The following is an 18,623-nucleotide window of genomic DNA, read 5'->3' as shown; positions in this document are numbered from 1 at the left end:
AATTGGTGTTGCTGTCTATATATAGCATTAGATTAGCCTCTTAATCCAACCTTCATTCAACTGTAATATGTAACCTCAAGCTTTCACTATGGGAAGCTAGGGGATAAATACAAGTGTGCACCCTCCTGTGGCTCAGCCACAAGACTTGCTTGCTAATATGAAGTCAGTCATTCCTCCCGAGTGCTTATCCATAATATATTTACAGCATTGGTGAAAGCTTGTTTAGAAATTAGTGTTTACTGTTTTTCTACAGTCTAGTATTAGTGTTTCTCCTAAGACCCTTCTGCTTCCAAAAGAATTATTTGAATGATTACGTAGATTTTTTTTTGTTAAGCATCCCTCCCCACCACTCTTTCTCCCTTCTTGTGCCATATATGAAGTGAAATGTATTTTCTTCTGGCCTTACACCTTCGTTTCTTGGAAGCATTCACTAACACTTCTGAAATCCTGGAAGATGTTCACCCTTATTTCCTGCCTTTAACAACAAAAAAAAAACCTCCCCGCCCCCCGCCCCCCCCCCCCCAATCCCAGATGTTTTCTTGTCTAAGGCTTCATCTCTGCAGGCTGGGACAAATCTGAGCCAGAACATCTCACATGAAAATGGTCTGAAATTATTCAACTCAATGTATAACAAAGAAACTTTTGTTCAGGGATGCTTTAATAATGATGTGACTGTTCAAACAAGTAGTAAGGCTTTTGAGTGACCCATCTTTTGTAACACTTAGAATGCTGCTATTGCCACAGTTACAGCTGATTGAAAACACAGTCTCATGAAGGAGCAACCCACAAACCTAAGAAAATGCTTACAGAGTAACCTTTCCTTACCAGGTGATTTAACATTCTATAAATCTGAAACTCCAATACTTTGGCCACCTCATGCGAAGAGTTGACTCATTGGAAAAGACTCTGATGCTGGGAGGGATTGGGGGCAGGAGGAGAAGGGGACGACAGAGGATGAGATGGCTGGATGGCATCACTGACTCAATGGACATGAGTTTGGGTGAACTCCGGGAGTTGGTGATGGACAGGGAGGCCTGGCGTGCTGCAATTCACGGGGTCACAAAGAGTTGGACACGACTGAGCGACTGAACTGAACTGAAGGGATATTACAGAATTGGGTGCTTCATTGCCAGAATTTCCATCTCTTCTGCCAAATTGGGGCCACGGTTACTTGAAGGTCACACCTGTTTGTCTCACTGAGGTTGTCAGTTTCTGAAGGATAGCAACTTATTACTTGTTTTCCTGGTGCCTTGTTGATATTTAGTCCTCTGTGACTACGTTCATTCAGTAAATCTAGGCAGCTAGAAATAAAGCAGCTAACATCTGCCTTGAAATGCATGTAAATAACATGTTAATTCTAAATTTCTAGATAATGTAATGGGTAGTGTTTATCATATGGGTTACATTCATTGTTTTGTACAGTGTTAATATTGAATGTAGGAATAGGACTGGCTAATGAGCATACCTCAGACTTGTTCAAGGAACTTTTTTTGTATGAAGAATGTGTTCACATCAAAGAAGTTTCGTTGGTAATAAAACAGCTACTGCTTACTGGGTATTTAGTCAGCACCAGATAGTCCACCAGAAGCTTTGTATAGGATTAGTTTAATCGTTGTTGTAATGACCCAGAAATTAGCCAATATTACCCCTGTTTCTGAAAATAAGAAGACAGAAACAAAAAGAAGTTAATTTGCCCACAACCCTACAGTTAGGAAGTATCACAGCCCAAACTGGAACCTCGATCTGTCTCCAAAACCTTTTCTCTTTGCGTTATTCTCTATTTACGTGGCTGGAAGTAAGGGGGAAAGTATATATTCTTATGTGGTTCAGTGTGACAAAGATAGAAAAAACTCTCCAGCCTCTTCCCAGTTTTTCTCCATGTCCTACAACCCACAGTGTCTATTTTTCTCCTACCTTTACTAAGAAATTGTATGTGTTTATAACTTGCAGGTGTATTTCCACTTTTTTTTAAACAAATGAGAAGTGTGCTAACACACTTGCACACTGTGTAATGGAATTTATATGATGCTTTGGTTTCTTTCCTCTTCTGTGGGGAAAAAAAAGATGTCTGAAATGTCTGAAATTCTCATATGTGTCCCTGTCAGCCCTTTGCCTACTCCTAATACCCTGGACCTCTCAGCCGATTGCAATGGATTCCTAAGTAGCTTGCTTCCCGTCCGGCTCATTCAAGGCACCACCACCAATAAACAGTGAGCGCTCATCATCTACTGAAGGGTGAGACACACTTTGTAAAGACAGAACTGATTCCCTTAAAAACCTGTCGGTGGCTCTCCACGGGCCGCAGAGAAGAGGCTCTGGTCTGGGCTGGAGGTCTACTTCCAGTTCCTCCCCATGAGCCGCAGAATAGAGGCCCAAGTCTGGTCTGGGAGGCTCTGACTTCTGGTCCCAGCCAGCATTTCCAGTCAGCCAGCCCTTCCCACATACTCTGCTCTCAGGTCACCTCACTGCTGATTCCCTAACATGCCAGTAACTTCTACCCCTCTGTTCCTGCTTTTCTCTCTTCTTGGAATGACCTCCCTTTCCTCTTTACTGAGTGTTTCTCTCCTTCCCAGATCTGATCAAGTGTCAACTTTCAAGAAACTTTCTTCTACCCTATCCAGGAGGGGAATACAGGCCCCAGTAAACATGTTTATTCCTGTTCAACAAGGGTGATAAGGACAGTCTTTCCTCATGAGTTGCTGGTACAATTGCTGACATCCTCTAACGTTCTCCAATCTCCTTGTTAGGCCTGATCCCTCCCCGCACCCCTAAATTAACGTCTTTGCTGCTTCATCTGGAGCTCCATGAAATACCCTAAAGCCAGCACCTTTTCCACGGCTCTCTAGTTCAGCGTTTGTTAATCTATTTGACCCGTTCTCCTCCTATACTATAAATTAACTAGTATTAGTTTACTTTTGCTTCTCGAGACCGTGACCCAGTGTCTTGCGCTTAGTGTGTGCTCAGTGCGTACTGAGTTGAATTCAGCTTGATCTCTAAGTTATTTTAGGTAGATTTATTTCCCTACTTGACTAATCCTTCCTGGCAATGTGAGGTGATGTGGCACTAAGCACACATAGTCGTAACCAAGGGCAGAAGGTCTTTAAATGTTTTCAGTCTCAAGCTGCTTGACATTCTGATGAATGCTATCAACCAAGAAAAAAAAAATTGTTCGTATGTACGTGTTACAAATTTTGCAAACCATTCCTGGATTCTCTTTGAAACCCTTGACTTCCAACTGTGTGCTTTAAGAGAATGCTATTTGTGTTTTATTGCAGGGGAATAGCTCATTTTTGAGTGTTGTAACTTTGGGGGTAATGTTTTCCTTGACATTTGACTCTCTTGTCTTAGGTACACTTCTTGACTGAGTTGGATATTTGATGATCTTAAGGAATTTCATTTTCCTTTAGGTCTGAAACTAATATTATGGTTATATTTTAAAATATCCCTTATCTTTTAGACACGGGTACTGAATTATTTCTAACACTGGCTTTAATCTAATTTTGTGACAGTGAGGGCAGAGACTGAGTAAGAATATTAATGAGACAAAACTCACCATGCTGTTAACAGTTTAAACTGGGCAGTGAGTACATAGACTTCGTTAGACTTATTCTCTTTGAGATTTTTCCGTAATGAAGTTTTGAAAAGGAAGGTCTGAGACTTCCCTGGTGGTCCAGTGGTTAAGACTCTGTGCTCCCAATGCAGGGGACCCAGGTTTAATCCCTGGTCAGGGAACTACAGCCCACATGCCACAATTAAGGCATCCTGCATGTAGCAAGTAAAATCCTGTGCAGCCAAATAAATTTTAAAAAATAAAGAAATAAAAAGGAAGGTTTGGAAGTATTACAGCCTCTTAAGAAATTGTTGTTTCAGTTTTTTTAAAAAAAGAAAGCAATATGGATACAAATGTTCTTTCTCTGTTTTTGGAGTTTAGCTTATGCAGTTATCCATTTAATGTTAAAACAGTTACACCTAAATCTGCAAAAGATTGTCTTGTGAACAATGCATTTGCATAAACTGTTCATGTCACACTTTAACTTCTCCCCCGAATGAAGAAGGGGTAGGTGGCATATCTCAGCACTGTGTCACAGGCTTATGAATATCCTGATGTCAGTTAATCTTCATCCTTTTTGAACTCTGACAGAGTAATTTGCAGACAAGTCTGAACAAGGGGTGCAAATGTATTTCGTTTAACTGAGAAAATCAAGATATGAATGAAGTAGAGAGACCAATTTTCTTCTCCGTCTCATAGACCACGTCAGAAGACGTTTCCAAAGAAGGAGTACTTTGGTAATGTTGTGAGCAGCATCAGTGTAGTTAGAACAAATATCTCAGTGTAGGAAAATGAGGACCACACTCAGGTGTGCCTGACACACCCGTCCTCAGGGTTTGCTTAACTAAATGCTCATTTTGACACCTGCTTTCTGAATTCTAAAACTTTATAACTTGTGTGTCCTGATGTTTACATTTCTTGTATGATGTTTTGGACTTATGAAATGTTAATATATCCAGAGGCCAACATGAAATATTTTGGTATCATTTATAATCTTGCAGATTTTTTTTTTTTTGGAAAGGTTTTTAAAGCATATTTAGTTAAGCTTTAAAGCCAAGCCTTCACAATATCTACGGCAATGCAGCCAATCCAGTCTCATTGCCAGGTCATGTTGAAGTACACACTCGGGTGCTTCCAACTTCAACTCATATGTATTTATATTAGCTAGGTCACTGTGGAATTTAAAACTCTAGGCTGCTGCCTCTTTATCTCTGAGTATAGTAAAGCAATTGCAATAATTAAAAATAGAAAGCTATTTCTGCATCAGAAGGGAAAGGTAGTGTTTGCCTTCCCAATAAATACATTTAAGGTAGAAAATCGGTGTTTTTACGTCTTGTTATCTGATTGTCTTTTGCTGGGTTTTTAGAACAACCCAGCAGACAAAGCAGCCCTTAAAACTACATTCATCAGCCTCTGAGTAAAATCTCTTGCTGGTCTGTTGATTGTGGAGTATAGCAGTCCCATTAAGTAGCCTCTTCTGACCTGGTGGGAAATGATTATGGATGAGCCCTGGGAGACAGCCAAGCACAGCCCCATAGCCCTGAGAATTAGAGTGGCAAAGCCAAGGCTCTGTGATGAAGTGGCTTTTCCAAGGCAATCTCTCTTGCTTTCACTTTGTTCATATATAAAACAGGGATGGTAACCAAACTTACATGTGACTTTGAGGATTCTTGAGGATGCCCTGTGAACTATAAAGTGTTATATAAAAACTAATTGATATTTTTAGGGCCATTTCTCCCTGTTTTTACAGTTGAGAAGTAGATGAATAACAGTTGTAGGCCTAGGTAAGAAGTCATTTTAAAGTAAAATTGTATAGAAATTAGTATTCATATAAGCCCTTCTCCCTACATTTTGGAAGAGATTCATTTTTCAAGAGAGACTTTCATAAAAGATATAATTCTAATAACTATCTCAGGATTAACATTATATATATATATATGTGCATGTATATATATATATTGATAAGAAAGATCTTGGTGCGTATCTGTTGTTTTCAGCAAATCCCAAATGATATATGTGATCTTTGTCTTCAAGAGGCTTCCAGTGTCCTCTAGGAGACCTGCCAGTCTCTGACACAATAAGGACTAGAGTCCTTTGCCTGTTCAAGTGGCTGTCTGGCTCCTTCCAGTCTTTCAACTTTAATTTGAACAATGTGGTTATTCCCCTATCCACCCACAGGTTTCCTGCTCCCAGAGTGCCCTCCTCCACACATTTCTGCATCACATTTTACTCAAATCCTTCTCAGCTCCTCCTTCAAACAGCCTTCTCCAATGCCTAATCTGAGCAACACAGTCCACATATGTAGGTTCCCGAATGGGTGGCGCTCAGTGGGAGGGTCAGAGAAAATGAGATTCTGAACAGAGTCTGGAAGGATTGGTGAATTTGAGCAGGTGAGCCAGAAAATGGAAAACATTCCAGGGAGAACAACCCCTAAGAAAACAACTCCATAATATACTATAACATAAATATTTATAAAATAAATATTGCCTATAATTTTCTGGCTGACCGTCTTAGAACTAGAAATCTTTAAGTCGTAGAAGTGGTAGATTATATTTTAAAGCACACTGGGTTTGTTGTTGTTCTCAAGTAGTTTATGACATCACATGTTTTCGACTAAACTGAAAATTATAAAGCAGTATCTTTAGAATTGTTGGTAGCAGGAAAGTTAATAATGGACATGAAGCAATGGAAGAAAAAAATCATATACTTATTAGAATATTGTGTCCTTGAATACAAACTGATTCAAAATTATCCAAAATAGTTAAAATATCAATAGTCAAAACATCTAGACAATCAAATGAGTAGGAAATTGTTTATGAAATTTATTTTGCAAATGAAATATAATCCATGGAAACTGTTTTTATCTATACAGTACCTTTAAAGAATTTTATTCTCTGATTTTTTTTCCAATTGGATTGTTCTGATTTTTTTCCTACTTTTATTGACGAATGGAATAGACTGAAATAGTTAAACCTGAGAGATGCAACTCAGGGATTTAGTAATCAGATTAATGTGAATCATTTTAATGCGGGATTGTGATTGTCATTAGGAGTTTCCACAACATTTTTTCCTTTATATTTACTGGGGAAAAAAATTTGTGATAATTTAAAATAATTTCTAAATTTTTTAAAATATAAAATCTACCACTATCAGCAGTGTATACAAGAATATTTTTCATTCTTAGCTCACTCTGATTTCTGTGCTGGGGCCATGGGTCTCTTCAACAAGTATCTTTTGGGCAGTTAAATACCAGCTAGAATGAACTGACCTGTTCTAAATTTGGCATGTGACGAGTGAAGAGTGCCAGAAAATGTTCTGATAGTCATATTTGTAAACTATTTTGAAAATAAAAGGTTTAGATAACTCACTGAATGACCCATTCTTTTGACAAACACCCAAGAGAGTGCTTTCATTGTTCTTGCCTGATTTTTTAACTGGAGGTGTAGCCTTTGGTATTTTTTGTTTTGTTATCTTTAATTATCTTAATTACAGAAATGATGTATTAATAGGAAAACAATAATAACAAATTTGTGAGAGATGTAGAATTATGTTTCCTCTTCTCATAATCCAACTTATTTTTATGTTAGATGAGGACTTTCAGAAAATAATTGTTAGATGCACTGTTATTTTGAGGAGTACTAAGTAAATTGAAGACAACCACTGGGCAGAGAAGGGTAACAGTAATGAATATTAACTCTTCGCACTGTGGAGACTTTATCATAAGCCACTGCGAGGTATGCAATTTTATAATATTCTACTGTCATCCTTTTTCACATATTCACACAAAAGACTTGAATGGTTTTCAAACCAGCCTCTATGGCTTCCTGGATTTGTGACCATTTCTAAGAAAAAAAAAGAACAGGACATACGTTCTTCTCAGTATACAAGGTAATAGAAAGGGGTTATTGTAAACAGGAAGGAGAAGCCCGTGTTTCTGGTACAGAGGAAGCTGCTGGCTAGAGGAAAGGATGCCACTTCTCCGCGTGGAGGAGTGTGAAGATGGTGTTTACATTAGGGTCGAGCCTCTGCAGGAAGCAAGTTGAGCACTGGCTCCCATAGTACCAGAAACCAGGGAGCCATAAATTTCCTACTATTTACATGTCCATGAGAGTCAGGATTTCTGTTAAATCCTCTTGCTAAAGATGAATGTGTTTGTCCTTACTAGAACTCCACAGAGAACTATTTGGCGTTTTGGAGGTAACATATGCTAATTTAGTTTATCCAAGTGCTGAACTAGACATTAAAATTAATATTTATGCTTCACTCTCTCTTAACTCTAAACCCATAAAATCCATAAGGCAAATAATGAAAAAGCTGCCGTCAAGGATCGTGTAAATTGTTACCCTACAATTTTGGTTGGTTCTTTGGAGGAAGTGCATTCTGAGGAGACAGTTGATGGGTTCTGGCCCTGGCTGTTCTGTGTTTGATTTTTCCTCTTTGATCTCTGCTGTTATCACCAAGGTTAGAATGGAATGCATGGCCTCAGACAAGTGGCATGACATCTCAGAGTCTTATCAGAGTCTATCAGAGTCTTAAGCTTATCAGAGTGGGTCTAGGTTTAGTTCTTTGGGTTTCAAAGTGTTCCAAGCTTCATGGATAGCCATTATAAGTTAAAAAGTAAAAAACAACAACAACATACATCGAATTGTTAAAGCATTACTAAACACAATTTGAAACTCAAATTCATCATGTGATGGACTTTAACATACTGGAGACCATTCCTTCTTAACTCACACTGCCAGGTAATTTTGTGCAGTGCTTGGCTCAGAAGTCCACCTGCTAGAAAGTGAGCACCAGGCCTCTTATCTATGCATCTTGTCTGGTCCCCACTGCATCCCTATTGCCCAGAACCAGATAGGGCTTCCTGGGTGCCGCTAGTGGTTAAGAATCCGTCTGCCAGTGCAGGAGACGTTAGAGACTTGGGTTTGACTCCTGGATCTGGAAGATCCTCTGGAGGAGGGCATGGCAACCCACTCCAGTATTTTTGCCTGGAGAATCCCATGGACAGGGGAGCCTAGCAAGCCCCAGTCTACAGGGTTGCAAAGAGTCAGACAAGACTGAAGTGACTTAGCACAGTACAGTGTATGTTTAATAAGTGAATGCAAAGGAGTTATTCTCTATATATTTAGGCTTTTTTAGAAAGTATACATGAGAGTTTGTAATTGTGCTCTGGTCTTCTTTCCCCCTTTTAATTTGAGTTTGTATGCTGCTGCTAGGTCACTTCAGTCGTGCCCGACTCTGTGCGATCCCACAGATGGCAGCCCACCAGGCTCCCCTGTCCCTGGGATTCTCCAGGCAAGAACACTGGAGTGGGTTGCCATTTCCTTCTCCAATGCATGAAAGTGAAAAGTGAAAGGGAAGTCGCTCAGTCATGTCCGACTGTTTTCGACCCCATGGACTGCAGCCCACCAGGCTCCTCCATCTATGGGATTTTCTAGGCAAGAGTACTGGAGTGGGGTGCCATCGCCTTCTCCGTGAGTTTGTATGATTCACTCCTTTAAAATCGTACCTGGGAATGCAGTCTCATATAAGTGTGCTGTGTCCCATAAGTCCCAGGGCTAAGACTGGATACTTATATCCAGTGTATGCTCTCCTCATTGTGAAATAGGCGTGTGTAACTTTGTGTGTGTGTGCAACTCTTCAAATAAAGCTTCATCTGCTAGACAGGCTTGGGCAGGTTCCCTCCTGGGAGAATGGGGGCAGGAGTGGCCTGGGAGAACTCACAAGTGAGAAGACATTTGGATTTCTGCCCACCACCAAGTTTGAACTTCCTGAAGGTCCATTCCCATGTTTTTTAAGCCACTGCTCCAAAGCAATATTCTACCACTAGCTACCAGTCTTTTTTGTTTTGTTTTTCAGAAAATTCTGTTTTCTTCTCCTTGATTAACATGCTAAGAGAGGAACAGATTTCAATCCCCCTTGCCATAATAACTTACCATCTAATCTTCTGTTTGTACTGATAGTAATAAACATTCCCATCACTTTTGTGTTTGATACAAAATTAGCCTAAATCAACTGCGCCCTGGCATTTGACACCACTCCCTGCTAATTTTTTAAACTTAATTTTTTTCGGTTCACATCAAAGTTAAGGGTACAGAGATTTCGTATATACCCTCTGCCCACATACATAGCCTCCTCATTATCATCACTCCTCACCAGAGCTAATCAGTGATACATTTGTTTTGTCTAAAACTGACATTATTGTTTGGCAAACAAAAATAAATCACTCAAGGAAATATCTGCCTGATTGCTGCTCTGATATGTGTAGACCCGTGTGTATAATTTTCAGTTCTTGAGAGCAAGGCCCATCTTTGGCTTTGCTTGCCTTTTTTCCTCTGTAGTATGGGGTCTTCCAACCTTGACACTGGAAATTTTGGACCAGATAACCTTTTGCTGTAGGGGGCTCTCCTACAACATTATAGATGGTTCAACAGCATCCCTGGCCTCAACCTACTAGATTCCAGTAGCACCCCAATCCTCCCAGCATGACAAACAAAAATGTCTGCAGACACTGCCAAATGTCCCTTGGGAAAGAAAATTAAATTAACCCTGGAGTGAAGCCACTGCTGTGTCGCAGTGCTTGACACAGAGTAAGCTCCCCTCAAATGCTTGATAAATTAATAAATATGTTTAAACCACAGCTAGACATTTAATCATTGGGTATTTGTCTGTTTCATGCTACCATTTCCTCTAAATTCTCCCAATTTACAGCTTGAAGTTTCGTAGTAGGTATGCAGCTCTTATCACCATCCTCTTGTAGATAAAAATTCTAAGGGTCTCATCTAGCACAAAGGTTTTAGGACATTTTGTTAGTAAAACACCCTGAGATGTTATGTTTGAGGGATGGCTTTTCTAAAAACTGAAGTATATACAGTGTGTGTAGTTGAAGGTGTGTTTGTGTTTTTCAGAGTGTTGAGATATAAGAATGACATCAGCAAGATTAGGCCATCTGGGAAGCTGAGAGGGGTGGTCAGTTGCTGGGGGAAGGGAAGGGCCCAGGAGAGATTGCATCTGGGGAAAGTGGAAGCTCCCAGAGAAGGAGGTGTGCTTGCCCCAGGGACTTTGTATAGAGTTCATTAAATAGATAGCATGAATGGATAAGCAGAGTGAAACTATTTAGGAGTTATTTATACTTCTTGGGAGTTTTTGAAAATAACTTCATTGAGATGAAATAAAGGACATGATGTAATCATCTTATTTCAATGAAGAGGTTGTACAGTGATACTTAAAATGTAATTTCTGAAATATTTTAATTAAAAGGGAAGCAAAAATACAGTATTCAAAAACAAGATAAAGTTTAAGACATGAAATAGATTTGGAAATGTTATAATGAAAATTTAATCATGATGCTTTTATGGCTTCTTAAGGAAGATTTAGATGAACATAATTAACTCTTAGTGTATTTTTTTTCACAGCACAATTCCTTAGGCTTTTGATCCCTCTTTCTTATAAAGTCATTGCTTAGCACAATTTAAGTTCCAACTGTTAATGTTCCTCACTGGAAACTATTGTTGTAAAATTTTGAGAAGACAACTGTAGTTTATTGTTTTGTACTTTTTAAGATAAATATTTTTGTTCTTTGATTTCATTGATTATAAAAGTGAAGAGGATATGATATGAATATAACAATAATATTTATATTAAAGAATATTTGACTGTATTTAAAAACATTCTTCTTTTATAGATAGGCTACTTAGTTTAAATTTTAATGTTATTGCAATTATTATAAATACTGAAAGTTATGTAGAATTTGCTGGGAGATAGAATGAAGCTTGTTGTAGAGGCTGGGTGATTTTGATTCCAGAGAGGAATCATGATAAAGATATTGACCAAACTAATGTTATGCTGGGCAACAAAATTGTGTATTATTATTATAGGTATATATTTAGTTTATTGCTTTAGAATGTTCATAATTTAAGGTTTCACAGAGCAATTTAATTTCTTTTCTTTTGAGAGAATGATGCTGCAGTATTATCAACCCAAATGATCCCAAGACAATGTTTTATACAGGATTTTATGATGTTTGTTCTTGCAGTTTTAGCTTTAATGGAAGGGAGAATAGTTTATAATTATGGACATATTTTTAGTTCTTTTTATGGAAATTATTTTACCTATTTGGAAGATAGAATAAAAGGTAATTCTTGAAACTTGCTCCTAAATACAGAGTATTTCCCTAGAATATTGCAGTGAAGTGGCTCAGTAATATTTTGAGTTTTGTGCGCTGGTGTTATTGCATCTTTACAACACACTTTATTCTTTGGGTATAATTTTGTAGGGCAACAGTATTATACCCAAAGGATAAAGTGTGCCTGGGAAATCCCATGGACAGACGAGCCTGGTGGGCTGCAGTCCATGGGGTCACAAAGAGTCAGATACAACTTAGCGACTAAACAACAGCAAAAATAATTTTTAGTATCAGAATCAATCAGAAGTCTTTTTGTTTCCATTGTCTTAAGTAATATTGATTGTACACAGAGAGTTTCACTTTGGAGTTTGGTATTTTTTCTTTTCTTTCCTGCTGTAGACACATAGTTTTGAAATTTGGGCAGAACGCTCTGCAGTTACTTTATTTGAAAAATGCTAAGTAAAAAACTGCCTTTCTTTGAGTATATTTTCATCTTCTTCTCAAGTTTGTGTATTGAGCCATGGGGAATGCTTTGGAACTGCATTCCCTGTCATGATAGCCACTAGGCATGTTGGCTGTTTCAGTTTTAATTAGTAAAAATTAAATAAAACTAAGCATTTTCTTCCTCATTCACACTAGCCACACTTCAAGGATGCTACAGGTGTCTAGTGGCTACCATATGAGACAGTGCAGATACAGAACATTTTCACTGCCATACACAGCAGTGTTAGGTACACCTTTCCAGGATGGGTGTGGGCAGACTACAGCCTGGAGGCCCATTTTGAGCTTGTATTTATTTTGTAAATGAAGTTTTACTGGAATGCAACCAGGACCACCTCTTTGCATTTTGCCTGTGGCTACTTTCAGGCTGTAACAGCGAAACTGAATAGTTAGACTAGAGACCTGGTAGCTCGCAGAGCCTAAAATACTACCTTTCTGTCCCCTTCTGGAAAAAGATTGTGACCCCACTTTAGAGGATCCATATTCATAATGTCGAGGTTGTTTGAATAGCAGTTATTCTATGTGTAGAATATATTAGCGGTATTAAATGCCTCACATAAAATAGGTTATCATACTTGAGAGATGAGCCAGACCAGGACAGGCAAGATCTCTTAATTACTAGTTGAGAACAGGCTTCCCCTAGGAGGGACAACTGGAAGATATGTCTGTCTCTGATTGATCAGACACTTTCCAAAATGGAGAGAATTAAAGAAGAGTATAAGGGAAGGCAACACACCAGGTGTCAGTCTACTCAAGGTGGGCAGGGCAAGTGGCAGAATTAGTCTACAGTAGCCGTGAGACCCCTCAGTGCTGCTGGCCCCTCGTCACACTGCTGCCCAGAGTCTGGTTGGAAGTGAGAGATGGAATGTGAAAAGGGCGTGAGATCAGTTAGCCATTTAGGCTCAAATAGAAATTGGTTTACAATTGTTATTTCATTAATAGAGGACCTGGTCTCTAATGTTTGATTAAGTGGATCATTTTAGTATTTTTATGACCTCATCTTCTAACATTTCCAATTTTACATACAATTTTTTTTAAATATGTACTGTTTTAAACCATGGAGTATTTCCATTTTGGTGGGACATGAGCTTATTTTTCTCTGTGAATGTTTGAGTTACAGTGTTCTGAATGGAAGCCAAATTATCATGCTGTTAGTGGATATCAAGTTATAAATTGTAATGCAGTGTTATAACTGTGAGCTTTTTTGGTTGGCCTAGGAGAACTGCCGTTGTTGCTCTTCTGCTGTGACTTGCCCAGGTTTAGGCTGGTGGAGTTTCTTAGTCTATGTGTCCTTGCTCTTCTTCGGCCAGGAGTCAGTGAATGCCTTATAAAGGCTGACCCTCTCTGGAGCAGATTATAATGTAGCACCGGAGCTAAATTTAGAGAAAAGCCAAGCCTCTGCTCCAAATAGTAACAGCTAAGTGATAGAAACTTTTGGTGAACAGAATATCTTCTCTTAGTCTTTCAATACCACTAGGTGAATCTCTGTTTGTGTGTGTTTGTTTATTTTAATTTTTGATGTTGTGTATGTCAAAAATCTTTGCATACTTTTTTTAAACATTTATGTGTTCTTACCTTATTTTCCACATAGAATATGTTCAGGTTGTATAAAACAAGCCCACATAACTGAACTTTGAAGATACAAACTTTCCTGTTTAAAGCTAAAGAAGGTATTATAAACAGAGCTAAAGAATTTTTAAAATAGAGTAATTCACTCCTAGGTAGGTTGTGTTTGGTGGTAATTCTCCATTAGCAGGAAAATTTAAATAAGATAATAAGGTAATTAGAGAATTCTATGTATTTATACTGTAGACTCTAATAGAAGGGGCACACACTTTAAAAATATTTTTAAATTCTGAAATAAAAACATCTTTGGCAAAGGGTAATGCCTTCCTTACATGTTCAGCTACTGGAGAAGTTTCAGGCTCTATTTTTGGTTTTGCATCTCAGTACAAGACCCAAACCCTTTAACAGGTATTTTTTCCTTTGCTAACACAAGAAAATATTTTGTATGGCATTTGTTGTGTTTGGGGAGGTATGGAAACATTAAGGAAACCACATGCACACTTAGGTATATTCATTACTTGTGCCCCAGTGGAAACGTTTGCTGATCTAGAGTGAATCTGTTGAAAATGCCAACAGGGAAAATCCTGAATGAGAGAATTTTTCTGTAAATATTAGAAACTCTATTTCCAGTGCCTCTCAAGTGAAATAAGATTTCACTGATTAAGGTTATTGCATTTGTAACTGTTTCACTATGCAGCTGCTGCCCCTACGCGTACACCTGTCAATCCCTTCTCTACTCTTGACCTAGGGGAGCCCCACTGTTGTTTCACCTGCCTCATTGTTCTGTAAATGTTTGTGTTTTATCTCTGCTGGACTCTGTGCTCTTTGAGGGCTTGGAATCTAGCTTAGTCACCTTTATATCTAAAAGCAGAATGTAGTAAGTTCACTTTATAAGACTGGTAAAAATTCTCTCTCTTTAACCATGAAAGAAATTACTTTTGGGCTTTGTTACTTTATTTTTAATGAATTTCACTTGTGAAATGGCAATTCAAGTTTTTCCATGATAAATAGATTGCTTTCTGTGTGAAAATAGGTGTTTCTCTTCTTTCACGGGATGGGTGGGAAGAAAGTTTTGGTACATAAATTGAATAATAATTTTTCCACATTCTTGAGAATGTTTTTTAATTATAATTTTTAAAAACTTTGAAAGAGAAATAATTTGCTTGACATTATCTTGAATTGTTTGGTCTTCATAACTTAGGCAATCTAGATACATTTTCAGATTGTAATATTTATGTCAGCAAGGTTATTCTCAGTTTGTAAAAGCTCATTTTAGAGCAGGTTTTTCACTTTTTAAAAAGATAATTTATGATATTTTAAATTATTAAGTCCAGTAGAAGAATTAAAAAGCCCACATTTGCATCCTCTGAAGTAAACAAACAAATGAAAAACTGTTTCTTTTCTCATTCTTAAATGTTCCTTGCCTAGAAAAGCAAATATTACATGTACCTCCTTTTAACCAAAAAATTATGCTTTGCACTCTTTTATTCAATTTGCTTTTTTCCTTCACAATTTCCCTTGAACATCTTTCTCAGTATGACAGCTTATTGACAATTATTTATTCAATACTTGCTCTCAGTGTTGTTTTAGGTGCTAAAGATACAATTTTGAGTAAAACCTGCGAAGTCCCTGCCCACAGGGCGGTTACACTGTCATCAGGGGAATAGACCATGGCAAACAAATACTAAAAAATGCCAGGGGCTGCTATGAGCAATGAAGAGAAATAAAGCTAGAGAAAGACACGGAGCCTTGTTAGTCGGGATGGCCTGGGAATTTCTCTGAAAAGGAGGTGTTTGTGTGCAGAGAGTAAAGCCACATGAATGCCTTGGGAAAGAGTCTTCCCAGAAGAAAAATGACCTTCCCTGGCCCAGTGGGAAAAGCAGAGGGCTGGGTGACTAGAGGGGTGAGTGATGGGAAAACATAAGTGTAGGAAGCTTGATCAGAGAGGTAGCAGGGCCGTATGTAGTACATTTGCATCTAATTCATTTTGTAATGCTTCATAGTTCCATTCAATGGCTTATTATAACTTATGGAACCAGATACAGGTTTATGGGTATTTGACTTTTTCATTTATTTATGCATCCAACAATGTTGCAACTAAATCCTTTTATATACACATGCGTATATTTACATACTTATGTGGGTATAACTAGAAGAAATTCCTTGTAAAGGAATTGCTGGACCATAGGTTTTGTACATGTAAATATTTATATTCACCAAATGCTTTCCAAAAGTATTGCATGGAGTTTATCCCTTATGCCAAAGTTTATGTCTATGGTTATTATCCTTGTGTCTTTTGTCAACACTAGATATTATTAAACTTTAAAAGTTTTGCTAGTTCAGTAGTTACAATTATCTCATTTTGAAAAGTATATTTAGATGACTAAAGTCAAACATACTTACTGGAAATATATTATATGGGCTGTTTATTTGAAGCACATAATCTTTATTTTTTTGTTTTCAGAAATTTTATGAATAAGCATCAGAAGCCAGTGCTAACAGGCCAGCGGTTCAAAACTCGGAAAAGGGGTAAGTTGTGTTGTGTTTGTGTGTGTATGGCGGGGGCAAGGAGGGCAGGGAGGTGAGGAATGTTATTTAAAGTTCTAATCAATATATAAGTTTGGAGATTGTCAAATTTAACAATATAAAACCAGTTATTTTACTAGCAAAGGCCAGTTTCTTCAGGAATAGCCCAAAGAAATTGCAATTCTGGATATTTGAACTATGGGGCAAATCAGAACAAGGATGAGGAACTTGCTCTAGTAGAGAAAAGAGGGAAGCTGAGAGGGGCTGTAATAACCCAAGAGTCACATTAGGAAGCTGGAAGTCCAAAGTATGGAGGCTTCTCATAGGTTGCACTGGTACACTCTCTGATTGGCTGGGCTTTGGTTAGGTGGAGAAAAGTTTTCTTCTTCCTTCTGGATAGTAAAGTAGGCAACAGCTTTCTGTTGGAGACTAGAGATGAGGGCATTAAGTCTCTTCCTGTTTGGAATAATTGATGGTGCATGAGAGGGTGTAAGAGCTCCCCCTACAGGCATGTCTGGACTCCAGTTGTAGCTGAAGTGAAGTGAAGTGAAAGTCATTCTGTCATGTCCGACTCCTTGCAACCCCATGGATTATACAGTCCATGGAATTCTCTGGGCCAGAATACTGGAGTAGCTAGCCGTTCCCTTCTCCAAGGGGATCTTTACCAGCTGAGCTACCAGTGAAGCCCACTTCTATGTGAGGTTTCTTAATTCCACAAAGAAGAATTAGTATTATCTTTGTTTCCACCTAACCTCACTAATTCCTGTCTTTTGAGCTCTGACTGTAAAATCTAAAGTTCTGCATTCCAGCTTCAGAACTGCCAGTTATTTAGGAGTTTGATTTTTGAACAAGGCATTTAACTTGTCTGAGCTTTGTGTCGTTAGCTACAAAATGAGGGTAATTATGTCTGTTCAGGTTGCCTTAGTCTCATGTGAGGCTATGAAGGCAATTGATAAACTTCACTATTTTTGACATTTGCCTTTGCACTTGTGGTTTTTGCTTTCTTTATGTTTTTAAGAAAATGTTCATATGCAAAGATAGTAAAGCTAAGAGATATAAAAGGAAAGAGATATAAAAGAGCTGTAACCGTTTCAGAATTTTAGAAAGTCGAATGAAATTTACCTAAATATCTTTAAAACTTTAAAATTCATATTTTCAAGTGTCTTTTATTGTGGGAAAAGTAGTGATAAAGCCAGTTTGATGGTGGCTGTTAAAACATCTGTATGTGAGTGACTCCTTTCATGTTCATCTTACCATTTCTCTGTATAAAGAATTTTTAAGTATTCTAAATATTTAACCAGTTTTGCGTAATTATACAGAAATCCTCTTGGATTTAAGAATAGTTGAGCTAAAACTTGATTGGAAAACTTTTTAAAGTATGAAATATGGCATGACTAACACTGAGGAGAGTGACTGAAAAATATTTAAGGAAGTATCATGTGTAAAGATAAAGTGTGATTGAGTATCTTTGCGAAGGCCTCACTGCTGATTATGAAACAGAAGCTATGTAATGGTCGTCTAGCACTAAATTATTGGATTGTTAACCTGTGTCAGATGCCTTTGGCATTCCCCACCAGTGTCTGTAGCTGAGGGTCTCTTGTAGTGCTGTCTGTGTAAGAAGCAGCCAAGTGTGGTCAAGTAGAAAGAAAAGATTTCTCAATACAATGGGTCAATTGAATAAGAAGAGATTATAAGAATCACTCAGTAGCAGTAAGGCTAAATTTAACCATAAATGCTGCCTGCCAAAAAACGTCACATTCTCTCTAAAAAATGAAAAAAAAGTTTTAAAAACCAAAAAGGTAGTTATTTTGTACAGTATTTCTGTCTTATATGCTTTTATGTTTTTATTTTTTGCATCCTTGACTCATCCCCATAAACGAAGTACAAGTATAGCCTGAACCACCGCCTGTGTTTAGTCCTTTTAGAAACTGTGTCCCCACTTACACAATGAGGATTGAAATCTGGAAGCAGATAGCCATCCAAGGTGCCGAAACCAGCATGCATTCTTTGTCTCATTGTGTAAAGCAGTCTTGGGAAAAAAATAAATAAATGACGTCGTTGATTTCCAAAGGACTTAATCAGAAATCTAGTCACAGTTAAGGTATTCTTGCTCCTGGTAATGTGATAATATTTAACGTACGCCCCACTGTGAGGTGAAGAAAGGTTTGCCACCACCTGCCCACTGAGGGAACGTGTTAATCTCAGACCTGGATCTTCAGCTCAGGCAGCTTTCTTAACGTGACGCTGATTCACGGTAGCTGAGCTCCACTGCCAGGAGAGGGCCTTAGGATGGATTGCACAAGAGCTAACATGAGTCAACGAGTAAACTGGCCCTTACAGTCGGTCAGTTCTGAA

The 18,623-nt window shown here is 38.1% G+C and overlaps 1 protein-coding gene across 2 annotated transcripts in view; it reads left to right on the top strand.

Annotated features, from left to right (window-relative positions):
- The window catches only part of BZW2 (basic leucine zipper and W2 domains 2), a 62,661-nt gene that overhangs the window by 834 nt on the left and 43,204 nt on the right, over positions 1-18,623 (top strand). For both annotated transcript variants that reach the window (XM_027540005.1, XM_027540006.1), the window contains exon 2: positions 16,207-16,271. In XM_027540005.1, coding sequence (XP_027395806.1) covers positions 16,214-16,271 — 58 coding nt within the window. In that variant the 5' untranslated portion in view covers positions 16,207-16,213. The remainder of the gene's footprint in view (positions 1-16,206; positions 16,272-18,623) is intronic.

This window comes from Bos indicus x Bos taurus, chromosome 4 (assembly GCF_003369695.1).
Source record: "Bos indicus x Bos taurus breed Angus x Brahman F1 hybrid chromosome 4, Bos_hybrid_MaternalHap_v2.0, whole genome shotgun sequence".
Lineage (NCBI taxonomy): Eukaryota > Metazoa > Chordata > Mammalia > Artiodactyla > Bovidae > Bos > Bos indicus x Bos taurus.
The sequence above is the reverse complement of the archived record's forward strand: the minus strand, read 5'-3'. Positions and strand labels throughout refer to the sequence as shown.